Here is a 13800-nt window from a genome sequence, read left to right on the forward strand (position 1 = left end):
CGCTGAGCTGGTCCGGTCCAGGCGAAGCTGAAGCTGAAGCTGAAGCCGGACCAGGCGAAGCTGAAGCAGAAGCTGAGGCCGGACCAGGCGAAGCTGAAGCAGAAGCAGAAGCAGAGGCCGGACCAGGCGAAGCAGAAGCTGAAGCTGAGTCCGGCCCAGGCGAAGCAGAAGCAGACGCTGAAGCTGAGTCTGAGGCTGGCCCAGGCAACGGCACGGGAGCCGGGGGTGACGGAGCCACAGCTTTAGGGCCAGCGGGCGCGGAGGCCCCTGGCTGGCAAGCAGGAGGGCTCACAGTTGGCTCTGGGTGCTGTGGCTGCAGGTCCGGGAACTGAACTGACTGGACGGGAGGCGACTGGACGACAGGGGACTGGTGGACGGGAGGAGACTGGACGACAGGGGACTGGAGTGAAGACTGAAGAGCAGGTGAGTGAACCGACTGGAGTGAACGCTGAACAGCAGGTGAGGGAACTGACTGGAGTGGAAGCTGAACAGCAGGTGAGGGAACTGACTGGAGTGGGGAAGCTAAGGGATGAACAGAGGTTGGCGATGCTAATGGCTGAGCTAATGACAGGGTTACCGAGGGGGATAAGATTGCAGCCTGGGCTAATAAGGCTGGTGCCTGAGCAGGGGACACCTCAGCTAGCCTAACCAGGGACAGTGCGAGGGCGTGAAAGGTTGGATCAGGAGGTGGATGAAGAGGTGAAGTAGTAGGTGGACCGGTTAGCTCTTCCAAGCCTCCAGGGAGGTCAGGCTGGGTTGAGGCTGCCCTCAGCCTGGGCGCTGGGACAGGCACGGGAGGTGGCTGGACACCAGTCACCCCCACCCGGGAAACAAGAGTGGATGTGGAGGTAGACTGCGTCGCAGCTGCCCTCCTCCTGGGAGCTGGCACCGGTGTGGGTGTAGGCCGGGCCCTAGACATCTGAGGAGGTGAAATGGCTGAAGAGGAAGGCCGGATCTGGGCTGCCGTGCTGGTGGGAAATGGCTGAGTGACGGGTGTGGAAATGGTGACCGGGTGTGTGCTACTGGCAGGTTTATCAGGGTTTGGTCTGTTTTTTCTGCCACCACGATTTACAGTCTTTGTGGGAGCAGCGCAGAAAAAATCTTCCCAGTCTACATCCTCCAGGAGGGAAACTCCCCATGGATCAGCGGTGAGTCTATTAGTCACTCTGGGTGAAGAGTCAAATGAGGAGGGTGGAAAACAGTTACCGGAACTCACCACCGGGAGTTGTTGAGAATAGTCCGTGTTATGGCGGCGTGTGCGCCGCTTTCTCCGGGAAGAGGAAGCGGCCGGGGTAAACAGCTGAGCCTCAGGCGCGGTAGCCTCCATTGAGCCGAGGTGGGAGGCGTAGCCGCGGTGCCTTGGCGAAGGTGGAGGTCCGGCGAACGAGGCGGCGGGTGTGTGAACGAGGAGCGGAGCGGCGAGAGAGGGAGCGGCCGAAACGCGGCATGAAACGTCCGCTCTCCGCGGCAAATGCTCCGGGGCAGGTGAGGCAGCAGGTGGGGGAACGCGGCGTCTCCGAGGCCCGCCCAGAGCCAGGCGAGTCCCCTCGAAGACGTGCTCTCTCTCCGCGAAGAGCCGCTGTTTTCCCCTGACCATCTCTGCCCAACGGGAAAGCGCTGCCACCTGCCGCTCGTAGAGGTCCGAGTCCGCTGGGTCCCAATCGTGTCTTCGTGGCACGGGTCGTGTCATTCTGTCAGGCGTTGTGGAGTGGAGGCGAGGAAGAAGGAACCCAAACGCAGGACTCGCAGGTAGGTGAAGCTGGGTGATTTATTGATGATGGAGTGAACACACAGAACAGAGGAAGGACATGGCTGGCTGGACGACTGACTGAATGAATGAACGAAGGACGGACTGGCTGGCTGGCTGGCTGGCTGGCTGGCTGGCTGACCGAACACTGGCGGAAACAACAACATAACCTAAACATCAATGACACGACAAAGAACGAATAGAAACAGAAGACTTAAATACACAGACTGATGAGGATGATAATGAGAGACCGGTGAGCACACAGCTGAACATAATCTGGCTAACGGCACGAGACGAGCTAACACAGGAACAAACAGGAAGTGACGAAATAAACTGAACGTGAACAAAACGGAAAGCACTGGGTCACCGACCCAGGAACCCTGACACTATGTATATGGTCTTGATACGTGCTCAATCAGATCATAGCGGTTTGAGGGGAACATGTTTCGTCAAATATCCGAGTGATTGAAGAAGAGTAAACAAGTCACTTGGATAAATGATGACACATTTCACCCACTGAAAGCAAAACACGCAGATGAGCTGAATCAACTTAATGGGATTGACTTACATCGAATAAACATCTCTATTTTATACTATTTTATCTATAAAACTGGATGAGATGATACTGGTAATATAAAAGCCCTTTCCTCTGCTGAGTTGAAGTTGATCAGTTGGATCTGACTGAAGCAGCAGAAACCCCGATGTAATTGTAACATCATTTTCATCTTGATCATAATGTATCTGTGGGAAACAAACACACAAAATAAAACATTTCGTAATGTGAGTTAAGACAAGTGCATTTTAATAGCTTCTGTATTGTCTCTAGTTTTTTATTTGTCTGTCTGCATGTCTTTTTTTCAGTTGGCTTTTCATCAGGTTACTTCTTGTTTTATTTTGAAGGTTAGTTTGTCATGTCTCATTTGTGTCTGTGTTTTTGAGTTTTTGTTACCGCTGTGCAGCCGTGTTTGTTTAGTTGTCATATCTATTTTAACTTCTTTTGCTCTGCCACCTGCCGGTCTGCTTTAAGTGTGTCAGCTATTGGGTCCAGCTTAACTATTCTACCACAGCTGTGAGATAAATATAGCTTTAGTAAAAATTTATAAGGAGAAGAGAGCATCAATAACTTTCCCAAAATGAACTCTCACATGCAGATTCACTGGAGTTCTAACCAACAACCCTCTAGTTTTAAATATAAGGAAACACAACTTATGAATCTTCTGCTGAACCACATTTAGCTCAAGAAATTTATAATAATCTCATGAACATCATGAACTACAGCTATTAGTAAATAACAAATGTCAGAAAACAACCTTTAGGACTTTTAACTTTTATGTTGGATTACTGTTTTTTTTACTTACTGTTTTATCCATCTTGGTCGTGTTCCCTAAAATGAGAAAAGGAAGTCAATTTCAATCTGAAATAAAATTTCAAAATCATTCAAACTTCTCATTATTAAATTTGCCTTTAGTTCTTGTCCATATGTTGACTGACACAGCAGTTATTAAAGTTGCTGCTAACCCCACAGAGACAATAATGGACCTCAAAGATACAGAAAAATCTGAAAAAAAGAATAAAAATGTCAACTTATTAAATATTAACCCCGATTCTTTTGTCCCCGTGATAGAACAGAGAAAACCGACTCATAGTGTGTTAAAACATTTATATTTCTTTTTATTCAATCATCTTCTGGAAGAGAGAGACCTCTGCACAGCCCAAACGCCAGTTGCAGGATCTCTAACATTTTTAGCTCCACATATGTCTTATATGGTGTTATTTCTGTACTTTGCACGTCACACAGTTTCAAACATTGCTTATATGGCGAGGTTCCTCTTTTCTGTGTCTTATCTATTAATATGCCTGTGCACTAAAACTTCCTGTTTTTCAGTCTGGCTGAGCACTTCGTTTGTGAGTCAAAAGTGGCCTTGCTCTAAAAGCCTTCATTATTAAAGTACATAAAACAATCTAATTAGCAGATACACATTAAAAATATCTCTCTATTTCTTAACATTAAATAATTTGTTTAAAGTTTTCTGTTTCTTTTATATTCTGTCTTTTCAAAGATCCAAATGTTTAGCTAACCCCTTGAAAGTATTTTAAAATATTCAGATGCTATTGTTTTTGTTGATAAATGTCAAGCACTTAAAAACATCTAAAGTTTGTGATTGCATAATAAGTTTTTGCACCACATGAAACATTTTTTTTCAGTTTTTCTCCTCATGTAGTGCTTTTTTAGGTTCTTCATTTATCAAGTCTGGCACATTTTAATCTAAATGATTAAGTGTCAGAAAAATAATGAATAAAAAAAGGATTACTGATGATGATGATAAAAGAATATATTTATAGGTGACTACCTTGTGGATCATCCTTCATTATTGTTGTGGTTGTTTCTGAATTTGTGTTGCTTTCAGTTTTTCTGGATGGTGTCTTTGTTGATTTTGTGTCACCTGAATAAATGTATAATATAATTTTAAAAAAAGACACAACTAAACGTTTTTGTGCTATAAATATAAGAAAAAAAACATTGTGGTAAAAAGAAACTTAAAATCAGTCAATTATGTTTATGTGATTTTATTCACCTTAAACAGTTGATCATAAACTCACCTGTTTCTTCACCTGAGGGCTGAGAAGTGAAGGTAAACAGCTGCACTTTTCCTGTTTTAGTGTCAGTCACTTCACATGCCAGTATGTTATATCTTGATGGGTAAAGAAAGTGTGACTCTGGAATGGACACTGTGGTGGAGCAAACAGTGTGTGAAGTCACTGTTTGGTTGTTATTGTTGTCCACATCTTTACCTTTAATTTGCCACATCACTGTGTGATGACACTTTCCATGTGTCAGCACAGAGCAGTTTAGCATCCCCTTATTAATGTTCTTATGTTCAGTCACTGGTGAATATAATGAAATATAAGGAGAGAAAAACAGAGTAAATCAGAAAAAATTATCCTAATCAATGCTATTATGACAGTTTGAGCTGAAAACATTTTGATGTAAATACTCACAGGTAATAACAGCGACATGAACAAAAGACTGATAAACCAGAGTGTGTTGAGATGGTGTTTCTTTGACTTCGTATTGTTGACAGTAATAAAGATCAACATCCTCAACTGTGAGCTTCTTTATAAGCAGAGAACAGTTCACTGTAACACTCAGTCTGTTGTTTTAGTTTTGGCTTCTTCACTAATCTGTCCAGGTGTGATCAGCTCTACTGTTGATGGTTTGTTCCTTGAACCAAAGGTCCACGTAGTCCCATCACAGTTATTCTGCTCATCTATCACATTTAGACAAGGCAGAGTGACGTCATCTCCAACTTTCATAAAAATTGATGTTTCATTTAGAGATACTGTTGAGAAGATTAAATAGAAATATAAAAAAGTAAATTAGAATACAGCAGTTTTTACAGTCAGAGTGAAGATCATTTTAGACACAAGTTTATAAATATGTCCCATGCTCCTCTAAACCAACAGAGCATGCTCAGCTCTCTTATTTACTGTAAAGGTTATTCATTGTAATAATCGCTAACCTGTAAAGGTTAATGATTATTCTAGTGATCAAACCTTATTAGTAAGGTTTGATCACTAGAGTCAAACCTTAGTTTTATTTCTGTTTAAAATGTTTCCTGTCTTCTTACCTGTAATCTGAATCATCAGCATCAGACATGAAAACATTTGAATCCATCTAAATTCATCCATCGTGCTTCTCTGTCTCACTTCTTTCTTGTTCTCGATCTCGACTGTCACACCCTCTGAACTGTTGACTCTTTAAACTTGTTTCCTTGGAATAGTGAAGTGTCACTAATTCATCATAACTTGTGCAATTTTTATTCTTTTTGCTCTTTTTTTTCTTTATTTAGATTGAACAACAAAAAGAAGAAAAGGAAATTATGAACAATCAATGACTTATATGTTCAGTATAAGAGGGAAAATATGACAGTATAAAATCTGTTTAATATCTGTTGTGTTCTTTTACAGCCGTGTGAGGAGAGCAGGAGGGACGGCCCAGATATACTCAGACTGTCTTTAGGTATGTTATTGATAAATGTGAAACTGATCAACGAAGCACTTACAAACAACAACCTGTTTAAAAAGTAGAACTGGACAACGGGTATATAAATATATAGAGAGCAAATGAGACTAGTGGGAGGAGCTGAGCTTAGTGTAGGGGATGGCGCAAAACTTCAGGATCCACCTACACAGAGTAGGCAAGAGCATTGTGACTCATCAGTAACATGTGACACTGTCATGTAGCAATAACATCTCTTCCTACAATGAACACTTTAAATTATTTAACTGGTATCAAAGTCTCCTAAACAATGCTTGACCTCTGAACTGAGGTTTTACAACTCATGGTCTGTCCCACTGTTATCCAGATGCATCATCTAACATCTGTATGTTTTGTGAGTCTCATGCGTTCATATTTAGAAAACATATAAAAGAAGAAGTGGTTTGATTTCTGGGTGCAGTGTGTGATTTCATCATGTCCTCATCTGTAGGGTTTAAACTCAGTCCCTGAATAACAGGAATATTCCAGTTAAATCTGGAAAAAAACAGTCTCTATCGAGGAAGTTGCGTTCATGTTAACACCCACCTAGAGATGATTTGTTCAGATAGTTTAATTAATTACTTAATATTAGTTATACATGACTGAACATGTCACTGTAAAAAGTCAATTAACTTTTATAGAGGCAAAAGCCAAAACTTTAACAATACCTATGAATAACAGGGAAATGGTAGACTTGTCACATTCAAAATGGAGATATGTAACATTAAACACTGGTCCCCGTCATTTAGGTTCTTTCTTGAAATAGTCAGCAATTTAAAAGTAGAATAGAACCGACAGGGGCATGTGCTGAGATGTGGTGCTGCACAAGAACAAGAGTAAAATAAAGAAAAATTATTGTGTTTAGTTTTGATAAATTCAGATTAAAATGTACCATTACACTCAGAGGATCAATATGAAATCAAATATATGCAAATTCTGTATGAAGCACATGACTGATAACTGTTCTGTCCTGAGCTTTTGTTTTACAGCACCCACTTGACCACACCAACAGTTTTTCGCCACCAAGAGGGTTGGTGTGACCAAGGTGTGGTTTGGCTTGTTGTATGTATATTCCAAGATGATATGGCTGTGGATGGACCAGTTACCAGGGCATGGAAGGAGGACAGACTCATTAAATGAGGAGAAGGAATTTTCTGGGGTTGGAGATCCTCTGGGTGAGTGGTAGACTAAAAGCAAGCATAAAATAAAAGCTATCTTTTGTTATGGATTGGTAATAGATTGATAATTGGCCACATTTACAGCTGTATTGACCTGTTATAGACTCAGTCTATTTGATGTTTAAGCACTCTAATTAACAGATTGGAAATAAAAGTTAAAACAGGCGTTTTTATGTGTGAAGTTCATACTAATACAGGTTTTGTCTCTAGGCAATTCTGCGGACGCAGGCTCTGGGCGGAGCCAGGAGTTGAACAGATCTAACATGACAATTAAATTGATTTTATTCCCTGGCACAGGATGACAGGACTGGAGCAACGACACTGGATGGGAGAAAGTCTGATACTTTCTGAGCTATGAGGTCACTAACCTTTTCTTTTAATTTTCTAGCTCCGTTGAATTGACACATGGGAATGTGTCAAAAAGGGGGGGGGGGGGGGGGGAATTGAGTTTTAACATCAAACAAGGGCTATATGACTTTGTTCTTCCGGACTGATAAAATGTAGGAAATGCCTTGAGTGCAGAGGGCTAAATGCAAACACGCTTACACACACATAAATTCTGATTAGAATAAGTTACTGGTCAAGTGTGCTAAACCGATTTTGAATCACTAGAGGAACAATGGATAACAACATTAGATTATTAGGGCTAGGACGAGAGGTGTTTTGGTTATCTGTCTCTTACAGGGGAAGGAACAGACACCAGACGAGGTCACAGATATACGAGGATCCTTCGCAGCAGAAACAGACACAGTGACTGCCAAGACACCAACTGGGTTCAAGTGTCATGGCGTTTGGGCTCCGACTAGTGACCTGGAGAAGATGACCGCAGTAAACACCACTTCTACAGCACGCTGGAAAAGAAGATCAATGTTCCCTAAACTTCAACCACATGACCCGATATGGGGAAGCAACATACCCAAGGAATTCAAACTGTGGACTACTGGACGGAAAGTACTCCACACATTGTTCCCCTGGGTGGGAACCGGAAAAAACATGCTGAGGTTCGAAACTCTGGACTACCGCTTTGGACTCTTCTTGAATGCTTCGTGCAAGATCAACGAACAGCAGAATCAGGAAATCAATGCATTACGGATCGCAGTGATGCAACATCGAGTAGCTTTGGACATGATACTAGCAGAGAAAGGGGGACTTTGTGTCCTCTTCAACAACACCTGCTGCACTTACATACCAGACAATGTACACTCATCAAACATGACTGACCACTGAACGCTTTGAGACAGATCCAGCAGGCCCAAAATCAGGACTATGTAAGTGATACAAGTGACTGGTTTTCTTGGCTTTACACTGGCTCCTGGCTACAGGTGCTAAAGAGACTACTCTTCGGAGTTGGGATATTCTTACTTTTACTTTGTGTTTTTGCAACATGTATATTGCCATGTTTAAAGCTCATGATTAACCGCATAATTGTTTCCACTGTTGCTGCATACATAGCCGTGACAAATGATGATGATGATGACCCTGATCTGTTGGAACTTGAAGATTTTGCGTGATTAATGATGATGTGACAGAAAATGTACGACAAGATGTTACATACTGATATCTCACTTCAAAATTATACGTGAACAACAGGTGGGAATGTCAATAGAAAATTGTACTTAGTAGTCAGTATAATCTTTTAGTGATATAAGTTTGCATATTATAGAATACTGCATGATGACCCTTTTATGACTTAGACTGTTGTTGAAATCAAGACTTGCTTTATAAATTCTTTCTCACAGTGATAATAGCTGAGCAAGCTGTTATCATTTCACTCCTGGCAGGAAGAGGGGAGCTGGATGCTCTTATCTTCAAGAAGAGGGGCAACGTCCTTCAGAATAACACACACACACGCACATACACCTGAACCACTTTTATCTTCACTCCCTACATACTAACATTCCTCTGTTAATGAATAGACGTATTCACTGTTGTATTACTTTTGTATATAAATAAAGGCAGGTGCAGGAGACAGAGCGCACATCACAGGGCCCCCACTCTGGTGTGAGCGTTCTGTGATCATGCCCTTGCAAGTAAAAACTGCAGCGTCTGTGTGTTTCTACCTTTAGATTCTTAGCTGAAGAAGTGTCTTTAGAATAAATCTCTTGACACATAATAATATCTTTAAAATATAGCTGCATCTGTGTCTTTAGAGACATAATTAAAACAAAATTTGGATTTTTTTCTGCAATCACAAAAGAGATATTGATACAGTCTGCATTAAGCTGTTTTGCGATCAGAACATTCGATTTTCAGTAGATCTGGTTATTTACTTGATTTCAGTTGTTGTTGTTTTTTTCTTTAATGCATTTATAAATTGTCACTCCAATTTCCCAGCCCGACTGAGCATTTGTGCTGCTAAAGCTCTGACAGCTCAAATGCTCATTCTGGTCCCACGAACGCCAAGAAAAGCCTTAGATGTTCATATTCATGCTGTTGTATTTCAGAGCTATTTTGGAGGCACAAAGCAAAACTACACTATATTACAATTGTGGTTTAAATGTTTTGGCTAATCAATGTAATGAAGTAAGACCTTAGCAGCACAAAATACATCCATAAAGAAAGCAAATGGATTACAGAACAGAGACAGATCTTTATTTTATTGCTATTTTAGTTACAGAGAACTGAATGCTTTTTTGGATACATGTAGATATTGATACTTGCTTTAAGTTATGGAAAAATACTGGTTCAGCTTTATACAATGAAATGTTTACAATGTCTTGAGAGAGAAAGAGAGAAAGACACATTTATTTACACAGCTTTGTGCTAACCTAAAAAAGGAAACATAAACATGAATATCTGGTGTAATAATTGTGTTTTCTGTTCAACCAGCCGTCTTTTAGAGATTCTGAGCAGTTCATAGTCATGTAAAAGTAGCAACGAAACCAACTGTATTTTCATAAACATATTGTAAAAAATGATAATTTTTTAATTTAGGTGTTGATGTTTCTTTGGTTGGGGGGGAGGCACGGGTTGCCTGTGGGGGTTTCAGCTCGGCACTGTTCCAATAACTGGCATTTTATTAAATCTCTTGGAAACATTAAGCTCAAAATCCATGAAAACAACATTAAGACAACCTTGTGAAGCAATCTAGCTAACAACACCAATAACGTAATTAGCATGTTGCTATCACACTGTCTCAAGTCAAAACCAAAATGTCCTTTTCATTAAATACGAGTCCTTTTTTCGACTGCTTCATTAAATACGAGTCCTTTTTTCAACTGCGTGAGCTATGTGAATCCAACATTGACAGTAGAATAGAGGTTGCTGGGATCAGCAGTGGATGCAGAGGATGGAGCCTTCACCATGCTGTAGGTCACAGCATCGCCTTCACCATCACGATGAACCTGAAAAACAAAAGGAATTTGTATGATACATAAACTAACATGAATAATTTTATAACGTTTAAGTCCTCAGTGCCTTATTTTGCAATTTTGATGAAAGTGATCTGAAGCTTATCAAAAATGTAATAGCTTCTTCCTCTGCACATACTCAACATTAACCATATTATACAGTCTTTGCCAGCTTACCCGGGTTTTACTGTTGCTATTGTTGGTGTAGCTGATGGTGGCATAGGAAACTTCAGGCTCCACCTACACAGTGAAAAAAAAAACAGCAGAACATGCTGTCACCTCACTAATATGTGTGATCCTGTGTCATGTAATAATAACAACTCTTCATCTGCTGAACACTTCAAAACTCTTTAACTAGCTTCAAAGTCATATGGGGTGGAATATTGTGGTGCTCTACCTCTTGAGCTAAAGGAGGTAGAGCAGGTCACCTGTTGATTGTAAGGTTGGTGGTTCTACCCCTGGCTCCTCCAGTCTGCATGCCAAGTATCTTTAGGCAAGATACTAACCCCAAGTTGCTCTCTGATGTATCCATCGGAGTGTGCATGTGTAAGAATGTAGTTAGGAAGCACTCAGTTTAGAGAATGCATGGCTGCGAATGTTGTATGTTGTATAGAGCACTTTGAATCAGTCCATGTAAACTGTCTCAAAATGTTATTTTTGCATTAAAACTGCTGTTTAGTGTTGAAACTGCTGTTCAGTTGCATCATCTTACTTCCTTATCCTTTCTATAGCTCAGTGTTTCTTATGCATTTATATTTAGAGAAAACATTAAAGACAAAGTGGTTTACACTTTGCTCTGGGTGTAGTGTGTGATCTCACCAAGTCCTGAATGGTTTGAGGAGCTGATTGAGTCTCTGTGGGCTTCAAACTCAGTCCCTGAAAAAGAAGACATACTCCAGTTACATCTGGAAGAAAACTGTCTCTGTGAAGCTAGTTTAGCTCGAGGTTAAGGCACCTCAATGATAAGCTGACATATTGCTTATTTAATGTCCGTTGAACAAACACTTAATTATGTATATTAAAACTCACAGCATTTTCATACATCTGTGTTTTGTTTCCTGAAAAGACAAAAATATTCACTGTAAAACTCCACATTTGTCAAACCCTCTTGATCTATAAACGTTTTATCTGTAAATGTTCTCACCTTTATTTTTCTTCCATCTGATAACAAACACAGCTGTAATTAACAATATAACCAAACCAACAGCTCCAGTGATGTACAATGAAAGAGCTGAAATAAAAAATATATCATAAAACATAAAAACATATTTGGATGAAAGTTCTTACAAATGTTTGAAAAACTATTCATGCAGCTTAATTGCATACAAAATGCGGTTAAAGTGACATGCTATATATGCACAATAACTTGATGAGAGTTGATGAGAAAAACAATCCCATGAACTGCATGAAGGTTTAAATTCAGACGTTAAATTCAGAAACTGTCTGACTACATAAATCTCCACTACATCACATCTCCAATGACTACAAAGATATTCAGAGGTGAATCAATCACTGAACTGCAAAAATCAATCATTTTCTGCTTCCTGTAAGATAAGAGGCTTATTTTGAATGTCTCTAATGTAAGTAAATGTAATGGAACAAAATGGAAAATAAATATTTAAAAACAAAAGTTTAAAAGTCTTCTTAAAGCTCCAAACAAACAGATATTTTTGATGAATTTAGTCAGCTTAATCATCATAATCTAACCTGTTATGGAAGGACTACTTTTTGTTATTGTGGTTGTTCCTGATATTGTGTCGCTTTCAGATTTACTGTTCATTTTTGTTGTTGTTTTTGGGTCAAGTGAATAAATGAAAAAATAGGGAAAAACAGGTTCAAAATTTGTTTAATAGTGTGCTTTATATGTTTTATATAGAAGAACATTTTTCTGCTTAAAATTTTACATTTTTCTATCACATAAATATTTAAGGTGATTTTAGTCATTTTAAACATTTGATCAGGATCTCACCTGTTTCCTCACCTGAGGGCTGTGAGCTAAACACCTGTACTCTTCCTGATTTAGTATCAGTCACCTCACACTTGAGTATTTTATCCCTTGATGAGTATAAATAATTATACTTCAGAACAGACACAGTAGTGGAGCAGTCAGTCTGTGAAATCACTATTTCTTTGTTCTCTTTGTCCACATCTTGACCTCTAAGCAGCCACTTCACTGTGTGATGACACTCTCCATTTCTCACCACAGAGCAGCTTAACATCACCTTATCAGTGTCCTTATGTTCAGTCACTTGCAACGATGGAGACAAAGACAGCTCAAATTAGTCAAGTTATCTTAATAACTATGATTCTTGTCATGTTTGAGAACTGTATGAAAATATTTTGATGTAAATACTCACAGGTGATAACAGAGAGATGAACCAAAGACTGATTAACCAGAGTGTCCTCAGCTCGTGTTTTTCCTAGTTTGTATTGTTGACAGGAATAACCACCAACATCCTCAACTGTGAGCTTCTTTATAAGCAGAGAACAGTTCACTGTAACACTCAGTCTGTCTGATTTAGTTTTGACTTTTTCACTAATCTGTCCAAGTGTGATCAGCTCTACTGTTGGTTTGTTTCTAGAAGCAAAGGTCCACGTAGTACCATCACAGTTATTCTGCTCATCTATCACGTTTAGACAAGTCAGAGTGACGTCATCTCCAACTTTCATAAACATGGAGGCTTCATTTACAGATACTGTTGAGAAGATTGAAGAGAAAAAGGAAAAATAAATTAGAATACAGCACTTTTTACAATCAGAGTGAAGATCATTTCAGACACAAGTTTATAAACAGAGCACAATCAGCTGTCTTATTTACTGTAAAGGTTATTGACTGTAATGATATTGATAATGTTTAGATTTACTGGTATTTAAATGTTTCCTGTATTCTTACCTGCAATCTGAATCATCAGCATCCGACATAAAAACATTTGAATCCATCTGAATTCATCCATCGTGCTTCTCCGTCTCACTTCTTTCTTGTTCTCACTCTCGACTGTCACAGTCTCTGAACTGATGAGTACTTAAAACTTTTGTACTTCCTGTCAGTTGTGAGATTTCACTTCCTCAGCAAAATGTCTTTAGTTCTCTTTTTCCCTGAAGTCTACATTTCATAAATGAATATCTCACTCTTTGTATGAAATTCATGGTGTAATTTTTTTATACAAAGTGACGTTATATTAATATTTAGCAGATGCTCATTGTGTCCATTCCCACAGTGTATTTATAATAATGATGTGTATGGCACATCTTTATTATAAAGATTTTTTGGTGAAGGTGAGAAATGTATTTCTTCAACAGTTAAAAGGTCAAACTCCTTAAACCCAATAAAATTTGACTTTTGATGTCTGAGAGATTATTTTAGTTTATAAAATAGAGCAGATAAGATGATTTAGTGAACTGAAATCTTCCTGTTCCTCATTCTTAATCTTAAGTAATTGTTTCCTGATGAAGTTAAGAGGAAGTGTTTTCTTCAAAAAGAGGCGG

At 39.6% G+C, this 13800-nt stretch overlaps 1 protein-coding gene and 1 pseudogene across 3 annotated transcripts; both read right to left on the bottom strand.

Moving 5' to 3' along the window:
* Positions 1 to 3173: 3173 nt before the first annotated feature.
* Positions 3174 to 6306, bottom strand: LOC146502021 (uncharacterized; annotated as a pseudogene). The gene is made up of 5 exons (XR_014869183.1): positions 5377 to 6306; positions 4748 to 5088; positions 4349 to 4633; positions 4099 to 4191; positions 3174 to 3305 (listed from the first exon to the last, which is right to left on the bottom strand). The product of XR_014869183.1 is annotated as an uncharacterized LOC146502021 (transcript).
* Positions 6307 to 9153: 2847 nt separating this feature from the next.
* LOC146502022 (uncharacterized) lies at positions 9154 to 13497 on the bottom strand. Of its 2 annotated transcripts, XM_085134290.1 has the most exons (9): positions 13208 to 13497; positions 12672 to 13010; positions 12279 to 12562; positions 12022 to 12112; positions 11459 to 11545; positions 11344 to 11372; positions 11134 to 11190; positions 10492 to 10554; positions 9154 to 10308 (listed from the first exon to the last, which is right to left on the bottom strand). In XM_085134290.1, exons 1-9 carry the CDS (start codon positions 13266 to 13268, stop codon positions 10192 to 10194), a joined length of 1128 nt encoding a protein of 375 aa, XP_084990416.1. In that variant the 5' UTR covers positions 13269 to 13497; the 3' UTR covers positions 9154 to 10191. The 2 variants fall into 2 exon arrangements, with proteins under 2 accessions (XP_084990416.1, XP_084990415.1); XM_085134289.1 differs by lacking the exon at positions 12022 to 12112 and having other exon boundaries at positions 9157 to 10308; positions 12284 to 12562; positions 13208 to 13413.
* Positions 13498 to 13800: the final 303 nt, after the last annotated feature.

This window comes from Neolamprologus multifasciatus, chromosome 15 (genome assembly GCF_963576455.1).
Source record: "Neolamprologus multifasciatus chromosome 15, fNeoMul1.2, whole genome shotgun sequence".
In the NCBI taxonomy this organism is placed as follows: domain Eukaryota; kingdom Metazoa; phylum Chordata; class Actinopteri; order Cichliformes; family Cichlidae; genus Neolamprologus; species Neolamprologus multifasciatus.